The following is a 17653-nucleotide window of genomic DNA, read 5'->3' on the forward strand; positions in this document are numbered from 1 at the left end:
GTTAGTTTCCCAGAAGCCTCACCACTAACATGGCCAACCGAGGTGAGTGTCTCTGCGATGGCGGGGGATGGAGGAGATAGCTGTGACGCAACCTCTGTGTCTTCATCGGACCTGTGGCCGGGAGTCCCCTGGGGTGCCGTGTCCTGTCTGCCCATCCCCTCAGTGTTGGTATCGTGTTGAGTCCTTCCAAGTCTGTCTGTCCCTCTGTGCTGGTGTCCTGTGTGGTTGTGTCGTGTCCGTCTGTCCCGTGTGCTCGTGTCGTGACCGCCTGTCCCCTGTGTGCTGGTGTCCTGTGTGGTCGTGCCGTGACTGCCTGTCCCGTGTGCTGGTGTCCGGTGTGGTCGTCTCATGACCGCCTGTCTGTCCCCTGTGTGCTGGTGTCCTGTGCTGTCACTGGACTGAGCCGGGGAGCTGTTGTTGGAGCTGCCTTCCCCGTCGCTGCTAGAGTCCCTGTGGGCTGGCCGCCCAGGCGCTGGCCGGGGGCGGTGTAAGCCGGATGTGCCCGGTTGGTCTGCGTTGGCTGGCCGTCCAGGCGCTGGAGGAGGGCAGTGTCTGCCAGTGGTTGGTCTGCGTCGGCTGGCCGTCCAGGCGCTGGATGAAGGCCGTGTCTGCCAGGTGCGCCTGGTCGGTCACCACGTGGCCCTGCGACACACGATATACCATCGTGGTTAGGCAGGTGCAGGGGGGTATGGTTCGCAGTATGGGCTGAGGGGAGAGGGCTGAGGGGAGAGGACTGAGGGGACAGGGGCCAGGCAGGGGAGCGATCTCACTTGGTGGCGCGTCCCCGTCCTTGGCATGGGCAATCCCCCAGTCCTCTATGTCCAGCGACCCCTGCTCGTGCACGGTGAGCTGGCGCAGGTCAGGTTCACCCCCTCTGGTTCGGGCTCACGACTGTGGTTATACCATCCCCTTGGGGAGGGGGTGGGTGTCACACATGTGGGCGGGGGGTGGTGGGGGGTGGGTTTGTGCCATGGGTGCACTGCTGGGTACTCACCCTGCCTGCCCTCAGTAGGTCATGGAGCTTTTTGTGGTACTGCTCGCCAGTCCTAAATTTCGGGCAGCACGGTAGCGCAGTGGATAGCACTGCTGCTCACGGTCCCAAGGTGACTGGCTTTGGGTCACTGTCCATGTGGAGTTCGAACATTCTCCCCGTGTTTGCGTGGGTTTTGCCCCCACAACTCAAAGATGTGCAGGGTAGGTGGATTGGCCACACTAAGTTGCCTCTTAATTGGAAAAAATGAATTGAGTACTCTAAATGTTTTTTAAAAAAGTATTAATCTAAGTTTGAAAGCAAGTATGCTTGTAGATGGGGTTGAGCATAGAACAACGGAGGGATTTTCTGTATTATTATTGGGCACATGCAAATAATAGCAGAGTCAATTTAGTGAACCAGTTCCCTCAACATGCCATTTGATGAATTTGTGGTGCAGCATCTTCTGACCTACTCCATTAATGTGCTCAAAAAGCACAATGCTAATCTGAAGGAAGACGAGAAGGGCACCAGAAATTCCTGAAACTAAAATCTTTTCTATTCTTAAAAAAAATCTGCAGTAAGTAGGTCAAGTTTCTTGAGGTACCTAAGAGTTAGAATTCCTATTGTGCAAAAGGAGGCCTGCCGGCCCATCAAGGCTGCATCTATCCTCTGAAAGAGCATCCTACCTAGGCCCACTCCCCCGTCCTGTTCCTGTAATCCCACCTAACCTGCACATATTTTGGACACTAAGGGGCAATTTACCATGGCCAATTCACCTAACCTGCACTTCTTTGGACCTTTCACCAGGGTGTCACTCTCCTGGCGGATGATTATATTAAAAAGCTGATTCTGTGTAATAACTCCATGGCAGAGCTATTTCTTCAGAAACAATTATTCACAAAATAAAGATCTTGAGCTGAGGAATCTTGCCTTATTCTAAAAGGCCAGCCAAGTGATACATTCTCTCCTACCTTAAAAACCTGTTACGATTTTCATTCAACAACGCTCATTTGCACACAAAAGCAATCATTTAGCTATCATTTAAAAACTACATACACCGGAACTGACTTCAATGTCAACAATTGCTCTAAACCACGGCATTTAAACATTTACCATTAACAACATCGCTTAAACATCCAGACACCAAAATGATCACAGAGTTAGGGCAGCACGGTGGCGCAATGGTTAGCCCTGCTGCCTCACGGCGCTGAGGTCCCAGGTTCGGTCCCGGCTTTGGGTCACTGTCCGTGTGGAGTTTGCTCATTCTCCCAGTGTTGTGTGGGTTTCGCCCCCACAACCCAAAGATGTGCAGGGTAGGTGGAATGGCCACACTAAATTGCCCCTTAATTGGAAAAAATGAATTGGGTACTCTAAATTTATTTTTAAAAATAAAGTTTATTTTCCATATTTCTGAGTTTCGATAGCTTCAAACATAAAACTGAGCTAACTTCAGGAACACCAGATCTCGTTTTGCTGAATACTTTTATGGTTTCTTTATAAGTTATAACTCATGTAACACAATCCTGTCCCTACCCCACGCATCTTGATCAAAGAGGTGAAACTAGGGCAGCACGGTGGTGCAGTGGTTAGCCCTGCTGCCTCACGGCGCCAAGGTTCCAGGTGCGATCCCGGCTCTGGGTCACTTTTCGTGTGGAGTTTGCACATTCTCCCCGTTTTGTGTGGGTTTTTCCCTCATAACCCAAAGATGTGCAGGGTAGGTGGATTGGCCACACTAACTGGCCCTTAATTGGAAAAAATTTATTGGGTACTCTAAATTTCAATATTAAAAAAAAATAGGTGAGGGTGGCTTTAAGAATTCAGGGAAAATCACAGACTGCTTTCCCCAAGATGCACACTTCTAACACCTATATAATGCTGACATCGGGATCTTGAAATCTTTGGGAAAAATCCTCACCTGGGTGTCTGAAATAGTGGGCAGGATTTTCTAGTTCTGCCAGCAGTGGGAATGGAAAATCCTGGCAGGACGGTCTTTCGGTCCTTTGCATTTACCTTGTAAAGTGTAAAAATTCAAACCAGAAAGAAAACACCACATTCCCAAACTCCAGATTGCAGCAGTTCTCTTCCTCCCACCCCCACCCCTTTTTCTCCCCTCCCTCCCCATTCCTCTTATTTCCCTCCCCTTTTCCGTCCCTTCCTTTCGCTCTTTTTTCCTCATCCCCCCCCTCCAAATCTGAAGTAACCTTTTCCTGCCTCAGATTTGAAGTCAGTCAGGGAGCAGCGAGGGCCGTGGCAACAAGCTCAGTATTCGGGAAGTCAGGTGTGGGTCGAGAGAGATCGGGGTGGGGGGAGGGAAAGAGCTTGGCAAGGCCCAAAACCTGCAAGGTAGATGGAGGGGGAGAGTTTGGAGGCTAGAGGGGGGTGTTTAAGCCCTGATACTGGAGGGGAGGGCAAGGGGAGACAGAGTTTATACTCTGATACTGGGGTTGGGAAGAGTTTATTCCTGCGCCCTGTGGGGGGATAATGGGTGTAAATGATATGATATACCATGAGACTTAAATGAATTAAGAACTGATGGGATCAGATAATGCTCTCAAGCATGTAATGTATAGCGGAATGACTTTCAGGGACTAAATGGAAAAACGGAATGAATTCAAATGTTAAGTAATTAATTTTCTTGTATTTTCTAGTGCAAATTATTGAGAGTATTGGATAGGTTTCAGCTCACTGGTAGCTTTAATTGGAAATTTGGTGTCAAATTCATTCCAAATTAGAAATTTTTGTATCAAATTGTAATCGAGTGTATTGAGCACATTTGAATGCAAAAATGACATTAACATTGTTTCGGTACGAGGGCAGCACGGTGGCGCAGTGGTTAGCACTGCTGTCTTACGGCGCCGAGGTCCCAGGATCGATCCTGGCTCTGGGTCACTGTCCGTGTGGAGTTCGAACATTCTCCCCATGTTTACGTGGGAATCGCCCCCACAACCCAAAGATGTGCAAGTTAGGTGGATTGGCCACACAAAATTGCCCCTTAATTGGAAAAAATGAATTGGGTATCTAAATTTATTTTAAAAAAGCTTTATTTAGGTAGGGATGTTCCGAGATTAACAGGATGGTCCTCCCATTCCTGAACTCTAATTGTTTCTCCAGTGTTGCCGTATTATGTATTTTATTTTAATTTAATTTAATTTTCATGTACTTAATGATCTGTTTGAACTGCTTGCAGAACAATACTTTTCACTATATCTCGGTACATGTGACAATAAACAAATCCAATCCCTTGGAGTAGGACATTTAAAAGTGTTATTTTAGTTACCATCTGATGGGGATAGGCTAAATGTAAAGGAAGGAGAGGGCTATTGAGTTAACTGACACAGCATGTGAAGTAAATCTCCTGACTCATGTGAAATGTGTCTCATTATACTGGACCTGGAATAGTTTCAAGCTTCTGTTTGTTTCCAGCGTCCACTTGTTCACTGAAGTGGGTCTTACTAGATGATACAAATCTCTTAGCAAATCGGCCCGACTGTTTACAGGCATTCCAGAAATATGCTGCGCATGAAGAGTAAGTAGGGTTTCAGTTATTCTTCGGGCAAAATTACAAATTTTGAGGTGCATGAAGACAAATAACCTGTGGCATTTTCATTATGCCCCCCCATTAAGCTTTAAGGGCAGCATATCTGTGGGTATAGAACAATTTATTCAAAAGGAGAAAATATTTTGTTGGAAGATAAAAACAGGACAATTTTATCACCAGAGTGCTGATGGATTATGAGAGGAACATTGCATGAAAGAGAGGCTGTTAATAGCCTTATGAGAAGGGATAATTATGGGCTGGATTCTATGGTCGTCCAGTCGCATGTGTCTTGATGAAGTGCCGTTTGCTTGCGGCGGGATACTATACTCCCGCTGCTTGTCAATGCAATTTCCTATTGAAACCAACCCACGCTGCTGGGAAACCCGTGGTGGGGGTGCGCTGCCGGCGCAAAAAGAGAATCCCATCAGCCGGAGAATTCCGGCCTATATCAGCAATTATTATTGTATCAACACTATGTTAAAAAATGTTATTCTCTTGATTAACCTTATTAGTTTCCTGAACTGACTGTTCATATTCTTGGTCGTACAGAACTTTGAGTATTGATGAAAAAGGCACATGCTGTTGAATTTTTTGTCTTACACTCATCAGGACAGACAAGAGCGAATAATAATTCATACTTTCGTTGACAAGTAGACTTTGACTGTCTGAGGCATTGCCTCGTTGAATTCACCAGTGAACAGTTGCCCCCATGCTTTTGTTTAATTGAGAAATGTGCAATGCCTGGACGAGGGTGGCAACGGTAGCACAATGGTGAGCACTATTGCTTCCCAGCGCCAGGGTCCCAGGTTCTATTCCCGGCTTGGGTCACTGTCTGTGCGGAGTATGCATGTTCTCCCCGTGTGTGCATGGGTTTCCTCCGGGTGCTCTGGTTTCTTCTCACAAGTCCCGAATTTGGACATGCTGAATTCTCCCTCTGTGCACCCGAACAGGCGCCGGAATGTGGCAACTAGGGGCTTTTCACAGTAGCTTCATTGCAGTGTTAATGTAAGTCTACTTGTGAGAATAAAGATTGTTATTATTATATTCCTTTTGCCTGTTGAGGACAGGTTCCTGCATGAGCCACATTGTGAGCCTAACCTTAAGTTGGTTGTTACTATAATTCGTAGCACACTTGGGATTGTTCAGTAAGTGAGGTCCAATCACAGAATCTCAATTTAAAATTATCAGTCAAGTTTGCAATGTGGCTCACTTGCTCTTACTGGAACTACATATATTATTCCGCAAAACCCTGTACTCTGCAAGCAGAAAGAACATGTCCAAGCATTTCGCCTTTTTCAATTAATCAAAAGCATGGATTTAAAGTACACAATTCTTTTTTTTTCCCAATTAAGTAATTTTGCAGGCCAATCCATCTAGCCTGCACATCTTTGGGTTGTGGGAGTGAGACCCACGCAAACACGGGGAGAATGTGCAAACCCCACACGGACAATGACCTGGGTCCTCGGCACGAGGCAGCAATGCTAATCACTGCGCCACCATGCCGCCCTGCCTTGACCAGAGTTGACTTTAAAAAAAAATGTAAACACAAGCTTGGGGGATTACTGTTCCCTGGTGCATTCTCCATGGCAACGCCTCAATTAGAGTCTACTTGTCAACAAATCAGCACTGTTTTCTCATGCAGTATAATGTTTTTCTTTTTGAAATTTGGTATTTTAAAAAAAAACATGTTTTTATTCTACATTTTCACATTTTCGTTCAAAATTTATACCCCACCCACAGACAGTAAACAGTAACAAATACAAAATCAATCCCCTTAACAATAACAATGATCCCATCCCCCCACCACCCCAAACAACGGCCCACCTGTCAACATATGCATCCAATAAAACAAACCCTCCCATGGTGGAAACAAAAAACAAAGGAGAAAAAGAAAAAGGAGTCCGGGACCGCCCATGGTCACCATAGAGTCCACTCTCCCCCCGCCCCCCCCTCCCCACACTCAACGCCATCCAACTTCTGAAAGAGTACCGTACATGATACCCAAGAGTTGTAAACAACCCCCCCCCCCCCTCCCGTCCACTGCCTCTTGTAAAACTCCTCCTCCCAACCTCGGTTCCTTCCCCCCCCCCAACTTTCCACCCCGGCTAGAACCCTCGGACCCTGTTCTGCCAGGCTCCGATGGCCGCAGCCTCTTCCCCCACCTCGCTCCCGTTCACTGGCCGGCTTAAACCGGCCAGTGTGGAGGCCCCAGCCCGGGTCCCTTTCCCCCTTGCCCAGCCCTAGGAAAGCCCAGAAATCCCCTTTTAGCACACAACCTCCGCATATCCACCTACACCCCAAAGAGCCCTCACTTCGAGTGAAAGTCCCATCACTTCCCTGGTCCAAATATATACATTGGCTCCTTTAGGAAATATGGTATTCTTATGTCTTCCTGATGGGTGTAAAGCAAAAAAAGCTTCAGCACTAAGTCTCTTTTTTTCAGCAGTATTCACGTTCTGTGGGAGAGATGAAACAGAACAAGGAAAAACAAACATCTCACCAATGTCCTCCCTTCTACAGGAAACAGATACATAGTTCAATCCTGTGAACTAACAATATTTCGATGACTCCTAATCACTAGTCCCATATATCTCCCTACCCCTCTATATTTAGATATGATTTAAAGTGACAAAAAATACCTTTAATTTTAGCTGAATGCCATCATCTGGAAGACGGTTATCCATAAATATATGGACCTCAGTGAGTTCCGTTAGCTTGGTAGACAGAGACAGATCTTCAGCCGGAGTAGTCATTAATGTTTCCAGCTCTTGTGCATGGGGATGGGGAATACTGTGAGTTGAAGAAGCTTTCCTTGCCCTGCGGTAGTGAGCATGTTCAGTAGTCAGGTGGGAATTGGGGCACGAGGAACCTTCTCTATCAATGAAAGCATATGTAACATTAGACATTTGTATTCAGTTAATTCAGCATCAACCAAATAGCAAAAGTAACTGCCTGAATAATGCCTTTGTGCCAGGACCTGCCCTTTCTTCTCTGATGGGACTTTGATTACAACAAGATAGAACCTAAGAAAAGGATGTTTTAATTTTAAATTTTATAAATTTAAAATGATTAGCACTGCTGCCTCACAGCACCAGGGACCCGAGTTCAATTCTGGCCTTGGATGACTGTTTGGAGTTTGTACGTTCAGCCCATCGAGTCTGCGGCGATCCTTCGAATGAGCACTCTACCCATGTCCTCTCCCCCGTCCATCCCGCCCTAACCCCGTGCACTTAAGGGGCAATTGATCATGGCCAATCAACCTAACATGCACAGCACGGTAGCATTGTGGATAGCACAAATGCTTCACAGCACCAGGGTCCCAGGTTCGATTCCCCACTGTCTGTGTGGAGTCTGCATGTTCTCCCCGTGTGTGCGTGGGTTTCCTCCGGGTGCTCCGGTTTCCTCCCAGTCCAAAGATGTGCAGGTTAGGTGGATTGGCCGTGATAAATTGCCCCTTAGTGTTAGGTGGGGTTTCTGGGTTATGGGGATAGGGTGGAGGTAGGGGCTTGGGTAGGATGCTCTTTCCAAGAGCCAGTGCAGACTCGATGGGCTGAATGGCCTCCTTCTGCACTGTAAATTCTATGAAAAATGTAAAAATCTTTGGACTGTGGGAGGAAACCGGAGCACCCGGAGGAAACTCACCCACACATGGGGGGGAACGCAGAAACTCCACACTGACAGTGGCCCTAGGAATTGAACCCAAGTCCCTGGCGTTGTGAGGCAGCAGTGCGAACCATTGTGCCAGTTAGGAAGATTCAACATGCTAAATTGCCCCTTAGTGTCCAGGAATATATACTTGAGGTTCCGTGGATAGGGCAGGAGAATGGGACTAGTGTCATGCGAGAATAACTTTAAGAAATGGGTGTTTATAAATGGGTGTGTATATAAGTATCTGTAGTGAGAGTACCTTTAAGAAATGGGTGTTTATTACTGCAGTGATGTCAGAGAGTGGGTGGAGCTGGGCTATCTATCAGCTTTTTACTTTTGTTTTAGGCTGTTTACTGCAGGGTGTTTTTTACTTTTGTTTTCAGTACTGGATAGCTGCAGTCACAGCCAGAAGGTGTATGAATCTCTCTCTGTAATCTAACGACTGTAAATCGATCCTGGTGATTTAAAACTAATAACAGTAGTGACTGTAACCTGATGTGCTTCTGGTAAAAGTTCTTTTTTAAGTCTTATGGATGCTAAAAGGAAAGCTTAAAGGATCACTTAGTGTTGTATTCTTTGGGGGTTGTATTTGAATTAATGGTTACTAAGAAGTGCACTCTATGTTTTAAAAAGGTTAACTTGAGTTCATAGAATAAACATTGTATTGCTTTTGAAAAGTACTTTTCCATTTTCTGCTGTACCACACCTGTAGAATGGGCCGTGTGCTCCCCATACCACAATCTAGTAAAAGTTGTGGGTCAGGTGAACTCCATGATACACTTTGGGGTTCTCTAAACCCTGGCCCATAACACTAGATAGGGTACTCTTTCAGAGGGCCAGTGCAGACTCAATGGGTCGAATGGCTCCCTTCTGCACTGTAGGAATTCTATGATTCTAAATAGCACACCACAAATCTTGCATGTTGGTTATGTGAAAAATGCAGGAGCAGAGAAAAAGTTCTCAAAAAATTAATTCAAGGGGCATGGGATTTGCTGGCTAGGCGAACATTCATTGCCATCCCTAGCTGTCCTTGAGGTGGTGAGCTCTCTTCTTCAAATACTACGATCCATGGAGTGTAGGTACACCCACAGTGTAATAGGGAGGGAGTTCCAGGATTGTGACCCAGTGACAGTGAAAGAATGGTGATATATTTCCAAGTCAGGAATGCGAGTGGCTTGGAGAGGAAAATCCAGTTGGAAGTGTTCCCATGTATCTGTTGTTCTTGTCCTTCTAGATAGTAGTGGCCATGGATTTGGATGGGGGGGCGGGGGAATTTGGATCTAAGCAGGCAAAAAATAGGGACTTAAATCAGATAGTTCTTGTAATTCATGCATGCTTGCTCTTACATAGAAATAGAGTCAATAACATACAGTCAGCCATATTTCTCAAATTATGAATAACACAACAAGTTGGACAAACCAGATGGAGGGTATGGTGGGAAAAAAAATTACATTCAGGATAATCTTTAGCAGTACACTTCAGAGGAAAGGACATTAAATTCCAAGCAATCTTTCAAAGGTTTTGCCCACATGTTCAGTTGTGAAATGTTATAACAATGGGTTTTCACCTCTGGAACCCAAATCAGATTAATGAATTAAAATTCCCTGACGTCTTTTATTTGATCTATTCTTTCATGGGATGCAGACATCACTGGCTAGGCCAGCATTTATTGCCCATCCCTAATTGTCCTCGAGAAGATGATGGTGAGCTGCCACCTTAAACCGCTGCAGTCCAGACAGTGCTTGTAGGAAGGGATTTCCAGAATTTTGACCAGGAAACATTGAACGTACAACGGTATAGTTCCAAGGCAGGATGGTATGTGACTTAGAGGGGAACTTGTAGGTGGCGGTGTTGCCAAGCATTTGCTGAACTTGTCTTTCTATGTGGCACAAGTCAAAAAGGTGGAGGCAATAGAGATATTTCCTTTGTCCGCCATTTGTAGGAAAATCATAAATATGCACTTTATACTTGTGTTCAAAATGTGCCATAAAGACAGAACTAAAGGAAACTTTTAACCATGGGCAGTTTATCAGTTGATCTGCGTGCATGATACTGATTTACAAGCAAAATGCAGTCAACTATTCATTTACATTAATGAGTATTGACATCATACATCTTTTTTTTTAAATTTAGAGCACCCAATTCATTTTTCCAATTAAGGGGCAATTTATCGTGGCCAATCCACCTACCCAACACATCTTTGGGTTGTGGGGGCGAAACCCACGCAAACACGGGGAGAATGTGCAAACTCCACACGAACAGTGACCCAGAGCCTGGATCGAACCTGGGACCTCGGCGCCATGAGGCAGCAGCACTAAGCACTGCGCCACCGTGCTGCCCTTGACATCTTGAGCATGTATATTGACTTCAAAAATTGGAAAAAATGATTCATAACATTAAAGCACCAAAGTACTGTTAATACTTTCAATACTTATTGATCTGCAGTATCATTGTTGCAGAGGCAGCCAGTGCAAATTCATTAAATGAGGCCCATACAATATTCCAAATGAGTTACTTGATATATACTAGCACAGTACTAACCAATCAGTGGAATTGTTAACACCCACTGTGAATAGTCGTTTGCTGTGAGGCTGCACTCACTTGGCATTGAGTTAAGTTTGTCGAGACAAATTTCACTTGGGAGGATTCGGGCCTGGAGGGCGACGGTCCGAAGGCTGTCAGCCGCCCAGTGTCAGGAGCGCAGGGAGCACGAGACGCTCTGTAGCGGGGTGCAGGTCTCACTCATGCCTGATACTGTGTCGCCCCTCACCCCCTCTGGGGAACTCCCAGAATCTGGCACATCATAATTGAAGGTTCTTTTGTTTTCCTGCCTCTGTATAGTTCAGGCAGTACCCTATTTGCCCCCCCCCCCTTCACCAACACTCCGACTCCCTCCCTCCCCACCAACCTCCTTTCCCCTCTCTCCCCTCCACCCCCTTCCTTTCCCCTTTTTTGGTAGAGGCAAGGGTATCTGGTCTCTCCAGCGCCAAGTTTAGTGCTTGTACCATTTGTTTTTTGTAGAAACGTGTTGTGAACTGTTTTAATAATCAGAGTATCCACCCCCCCTCCCCGTACATTGCTACTGAGGGGAGGGTACCCTGTTTCGCCAACACAAAATGAGTGTTTGTACCGTTTGGTCTTTTTTACTGTTTTAATAAAACAATATGGATTGCTGATAATGTCCCATGACTTCTACCACCTAGAAGGACATGGGCAGCAGATGCATGGCAGCACCACCACCCGCAAGTTTCCATCCAAGTCACTCTCTGAAGTGTATTCCTTAAGATCATCCTGAATGTCAAGTTTTTTTCTCCACCATACCCCTCTTTCTGGTTTCTCCAGCTTGTGTGTTATTAATGATTTGAGAAGTGTGACAGACAGTATGTTCCTGAGTCTCTTCCTGTGCAAGTGCAAGAGCAAGCATGCAAGAATTACAAGAGCTGACTGGTATAAGTCTCTTATACCAGCCAAAGGGCAGTGTGAGCATTAGTAATATTCGTCAGTATGGTTCTCATTCCACTACAATATAGACTGACATTTCTTATAAAAGTATTTCCTGCCCACTTAGATCCTCCCTCCCACCCCATCCAAAACCCATGGGCACTACCATCTAGAAGGACAAGGGCAACAAATGCATGGGAACACCACCACCTGGAATTTCCCCACCTGACACTCACTATCCTGACATGGAACTATATCGCTGTTCCTTCACTATCGCTGGGTCAAACTCCGAGAAGCCCCTTCCTAATAGCCCTGTTAACAGTGGTTAACACAGCCTGAACCGCTTACTACAGATTAACTATCCAAAATGAGTAACAATACAAATACATTAGGCAGACTTAGCTCTTTACCTCCGTTTGTTGTTGCAGAAACTGGCACAGATACAAAAGAGAATGCAAAGCAGCCCGAGGCAGACACCCACAATGATGCCTGTCACTGAATGTATATCAAGAAGATCATGCAGCCCTGATAGCAAAAGAAAACAGTCAGTAGCCTGTCACTTCTGTAAAGTGCATCAAGTGATTATGAAATTGAAGGTGTACGTCCATCATCCCAGCACAAACTTGACTTCAAGTACTCTCTGCTGGGTCGGAGAATCCCCGGGGGGGGGGGGGGGGGGGCAGCACGAATCCCGCCCCACCGCTCTGACACCGGCTGCCGTATTCTCCGGCACCGGTTTACGGGCGGGGATCACGCCAAACAGGTTGGGGGCCGTTGGCAGCAGCCCCCCCGGCAATTCTCCGGTCTCCGATGGGCCGAGCGGCCGTCGGTTTCTCGCCAGTCCCGCTGGCATGGATTAGACGTGGTCCCACACGGCGGGATTTGGCTGGTAGGCCGACTGGTGCGGTCCTCAGGGAGGCAGGGGAATCCAGCCGGGTGGGCACCCACGGTGGCCTGGCCCACGTTCGGGGCCCACCAATCTGCGGGCGGGCCTGTGCCGTGGGGGCACTCCTTCCTTCTGCAACGGCCTCTGTAGCGCTCTGCCATGGCCGGTGCAGAGAAGACACCCCCCTGTGCATGCACCAGAATACGGCGGCCGGTCTGCACATGCGCTAACTCGTGCAGTCGCTTCGGCGCCGGCTGGCGCGGCGCCAACCCCTCCACCGTTGGCCTAGTCCCCAGAAGTGCGGAAAATTCTGCAACTTCCGGTTGGCCCGACGCCGGAGTGGTCTGCCCCATTCTTGGCGCCGGTCCAATCCGCCGATTGCGGTGAATCACGCCCCATATATTTCCCATTTAATTCCATGAAAGGACCGATATTAGGTTTAACATTCTCACACAATTCATTATAGTTTAATGCTTTGTGGAAACACAAACACTTCACCATTTTAGGTAGTCGATTAATGACCTCCAGTTTCAATTTGCTGAATGTTACGTCATTCGTTCTGCATCATCGGGGCAGGTCAGTTTAAATAGTGAAATAAGCACTGAGCAGTCATACTGCAACGTTTTAGCAGCCAAAGGGCAGTGTAATATTCATCAATGTACTTTTCATTCCACTACAACATAAACTGACATTTCTTCTAAGGGTATTTCATTTATAAATGTTTTTTATTCAGTTTTCATGTTTTATATTGAACAAATTACAAATTGTTAGAGAGAGAAAAAAAAAAGAACACGCAAAAATTAACATATATATTTACAGGTAAGCATCTTCGTAATAATAACTGTGGCCTCCCCCCTTTAGCCGGCATACATATTTTACATTCCCCAATATGGCCGAGGCAGATGTTTATTGGCATTTATTTAGTTTGGTTTTGGGCCTTAGCTAGCCATCAAACCCCCGTAACAAACCCGTAGCCCCCCCCCCCCCCGGCTACCTTCCCCCGACTATTCTTCCTCTTGTACGTTGGCCACAAACAGGTCCCGGAACAGTTGCATGAATGGCTCCCACGTTCTGTGGAAGCCGTCGTCCGAACCTCGGATGGCGAATTTGATTTTCTCCATTTGGAGAGATTCCGATAGGTCGGACAGCCAGTCTGCAGCTCTGGGCGGTGCTGCTGACCGCCAGCCAAACAGGATTCTACGGCGGGCGATCAGGGAGGCAAAGGCAAGGGCGTCCGCCCTCCTCCCCAGGAATAGATCTGGCTGGTCTGAAACCCCGAAGACCGCCACTATCGGGCATGGCTCCACCCTCACCCCCACCACTTTGGACATAGCCTCGAAGAAGGCTGTCCAGTACTCCACAAGTCTGGGGCAAGACCAGAACATGTGGGCGTGGTTGGCCGGGCCTCTTTGGCACCGCTCACATTTGTCCTCCACCTCCGGGAAGAACCTACTCATACGGTTTCTCGTTAAGTGGGCTCTATGTACCACTTTTAGTTGCGTCAGGCTGAGCCTTGTGCACGTGGAGGTGGAGTTGACCCTATGCAGTGCTTCGCTCCAGAGTCCCCACCCTATCTCCATCCCCAAGTCGTCCTCCCATTTCCTTCTTGTTGCGTCCAGTATGGTGTCGTCCCTTTCTACCAGTCGGTCATACATGTCGCTACAGTTCCCTTTCTCTAGGATACTTGCGTCCAGTAGGTCTTCCAGTAGTGTCTGTCATGGCGGTTGTGGGTACGTCCTTGTCTCCTTTCGTAGGAAGTTTTTGAGCTGCAGGTACCGTAGCTCGTTCCCCCCAGCTAGCCGAAATTTCTCTGTCAGTTCGTCCAGTGTTGCGATCCTGTCGTCCGTGTATAGGTCCCTGACTGTAAGTGTCCCCCCGTCCTGCCTCCACCTTTTGAAGGTGGCGTCAGTCAGTGCTGGTTTGAACCTATGGTTGTTGCAGATGGGAGCCTTGTCCTACATTTTGTTCAGGCCAAATTGCTGCCGCAGTTGGTTCCAGGATTGGAGGGTGGCTGTCACCACTGGGCTGCTGGAGTGTTTTTTGGGTGGGGATGGGAGTGCTGCCGTGGCGAGGGCCCGGAGGGAGGTCCCCATGCAGGAGGCCTCATCTGCACGCACCCACTCGGCTTCTGGCTCCTGGATCCATCCCCTTACTCGCTCAGCTGTTGCCGCCCAGTGGTAGAATTGTAGATAAGGGAGGGCTAGCCCCCCCCCTGGATTTTATTTTCTGTAGGACCTTCTTTGGGATCCTAGCATTTTTACCCCCCCATACGAACGCCATGATAAGTTTGTCCAGCGCTTTGAAGAAGGCCTTGGGGATGTAGATCGGAATGGATCTAAACAGGAAGAGGAACCTGGGCAATACGTTCATTTTGATCGTCTGGACTCTCCCCGCGAGGGAGAGTGGGAGTGTGGGGTATTTCATTTATAACAATATTTGTTAAAAGGTTCCAAAGGGGTTGGGATTTCCTCCTCCTTCCCATTTAGCACTGAGGCCAGAGTTCGCCCAGAGCCCTGATCCCATCTTAATCGGAGATATCCCTGGGTGAAGTCATTATGTATGTGGGGCAATTTCTGGGGACATCCATGCTCACCTACTACTGCAAGCATAGAACACTTTGCACAAATTGAGCCATGAGGTAACTTAAAGGAGCAGAGAAAGTGTGAGGACTAGATCAAGCTGTGTTTCAACTGAAGTTGAGCCGGAAGCCATCAAGAGTTGAGAGACTGGGGGGGCGCCACGGTGGCCTAGTGGTTGGCACTGTTGCCAAAAACCTGGGTTCGATCCCGGCACCGGGTCACTGTCCGTATAGAGTTTACACATTCTCTATGTCTGCATGGGTCTTGCCCCCAGAACCTAAAGATGTGCAGGGTAGGTGAATTGGCCACGCTAAATTGCCCCTTAATAGGGAAAAAAAGAATTGGGTACTCTAAATTTTTTTTTTTTTAAAGAATTGAGAGACTGGGGAGGATTGAATTTCAGAACCTCCCTGCCACTATCCCAATGATTAACAGAAGTCTTATCTAGGAGTGACGGTAAGAGGGGTGGACAAGACTGACCACTTGGTTAACATATTGGAAAATGACGGATGCCCGTGTAACATGCCCGAGCAAGGAGTCAACACTTTTCGCAAACAGAGGGAGATCTTTGGCGAGGAAAACAAATCATTGAAATATGTTTTTTTAAAGCATACAAAAAGTGAATCACCGAAAACCCTGGTTAATGTATTAAAGAGTAATTTATGATGTGATTTTTCGCCTGTAGTCATGAGAATTGAACACTCCAAAGAATCAAATTACTGCATGCTATGATGCTTCACAGAGAAATTGAACTCCATCTCAAATGGGCCGGCCTGATTGACTTTTTCCTTGATTCATTAGCGGAGCAACTTGCTATTGCAGAAAATTGTTTTAATAGTCCACACTTGTGATTTGAGTGCATTTAATTTTGATTCTTGGCTTACTATGGTTAATTAATCTTGCACATATGCATTAATAAGTTATTTACTATTCTAGTTCATTGTTTTGCAATACATATCCAAATTATATAAGATCAAAGAAGCATGTCCAAAGCTTACCTAATATTCGTTTTGGCAGGGTTTGCACATCTTTTGTTGTGGAGTATGGTCCTGTTCCAACAACTGTCTTCGCACCCATCTTGAAGAAATAGCGAGTATTACTCTCGAGTCCCTGCACGTCAGTACTGAAAATGTGCCCTGAAAATATAAAAATGACTACTGAAGACACTTGCAACACAAACTGTTATCAGTAACCTAATCCAATCGATATCTCATGCCATTTCTGAGTTATTGGCAGCCAGTCATGGTACTACTTCATTGAGGAACACTTGCTTTGGACAGACATGCATAAAGTTGATCAATCTTCAGCATGTGGTCTTACCTTGAAGTTGAGTGTACATTCTCCCATTCATTGATGTTAGCTCCCCATTTTTAACTCTTTTAGTCAGGATTTCTAAAGACTCGAGCTGCAAACACCATAACTGTAGGATTAGTGCAAAGTAGTTTTACTCTGCGGAGCTACAGTTATAGTGAAATGCAGAACCCAACTAGGATGATGCATGATAAGCTCTGAAAAACTGAGCCTTGCTGCAGTTCAATTTGGATGTTTATATCCGATCAATAATTCAAGTTTAACATTGAAGAGTTGTAAGGGTTTAGCTTTGCATCATCACCGACCTCGTGCCGTTTGAACACATCCTCACCTAGACAAAAACACGGCTGTATCCTATGTTCAGTGAGCGAGACCAAAACTGATAAGTGCTCATTTGAGAATACAAGATACATTTTATTTTTTGAGTTATCACAAAAAGTTTCATTTAACAACAGATTATGAATCAAAATCTTATACTGTGATTAAGAGTGGACTGTAGTTTATCCACAGCTTTGAGGTCAAGGTAAACAAGGTCTTGATCATTTTTTAAAAACTGCTCTTTATAAACTTGATGCTAAGGCACCTGCATATATATGTCTTTACTTCTCTCTTTTGTATTTTGCTCTAGGTTGCAGACGAATGGCAATTCCCATCTTTAAAACACAGAAAGGGTTTGGATAGCAAAATTTATTATTTTCCCAACCTTTGAAGAGATGCAACGAGCAAGGACACAATCATTCTCAAATCACAAGATAGTTGAAATAATTGGAATAGAGGTTTCATGTGAAATCTTTTGCACTCTGCAAGCTGAGTTCCAAAGGTTGCATCAAACATTATGTCGTGCTAGGAGCACCTAATATCGTTGGTTCTATCTATTGAGATATTGTAAGCCGACTGAAAATGATCTACAGCAAAATGTTTACTGAATAAAGAAGCAAATTCTAGATGCAGAACAAAATTTTGCAAAAACTATTGAAAAACTAGTCCTTTCAGCTTGGCTCGCTCTCACCAGTAGAAAGGTTGCATACTCAAGTCTCGCTCTTAAAGACTTAAAACACAGAATTCAGGTGAGCACTTCAATGCGATACTGAATTTTGAAAAAAATGAGATGTTAAACCAAGATCCCAGTTATCCTTTCAGGATCCCAAAGCATGATTGCAAGGAATGCAAGGAGTTCTACCACTGCCCTGGACATCATTCATCCCTTGGCTAACACAAAGCCAATGTTCTATGTTCTATAGTGTAGGTCAGATAGGCTTCAGATGGTTTCACGGGTC

The 17653-nt window shown here is 46.1% G+C and overlaps 1 protein-coding gene across 2 annotated transcripts in view; it reads right to left on the reverse strand.

The window, feature by feature from the left end:
• The window catches only part of igdcc4 (immunoglobulin superfamily, DCC subclass, member 4), a 229898-nt gene that overhangs the window by 15231 nt on the left and 197014 nt on the right, over positions 1–17653 (reverse strand). For both annotated transcript variants that reach the window (XM_038813330.1, XM_038813329.1), the window contains 3 exons: positions 16064–16201; positions 12011–12125; positions 7151–7385 (listed from right to left, as the gene is read on the reverse strand). In XM_038813330.1, the coding sequence (XP_038669258.1) occupies positions 7151–7385; positions 12011–12125; positions 16064–16201 (488 nt within the window). The remainder of the gene's footprint in view (positions 1–7150; positions 7386–12010; positions 12126–16063; positions 16202–17653) is intronic.

The sequence above is a fragment of the Scyliorhinus canicula genome, chromosome 12 (assembly GCF_902713615.1).
Source record: "Scyliorhinus canicula chromosome 12, sScyCan1.1, whole genome shotgun sequence".
Classification (NCBI taxonomy): domain Eukaryota; kingdom Metazoa; phylum Chordata; class Chondrichthyes; order Carcharhiniformes; family Scyliorhinidae; genus Scyliorhinus; species Scyliorhinus canicula.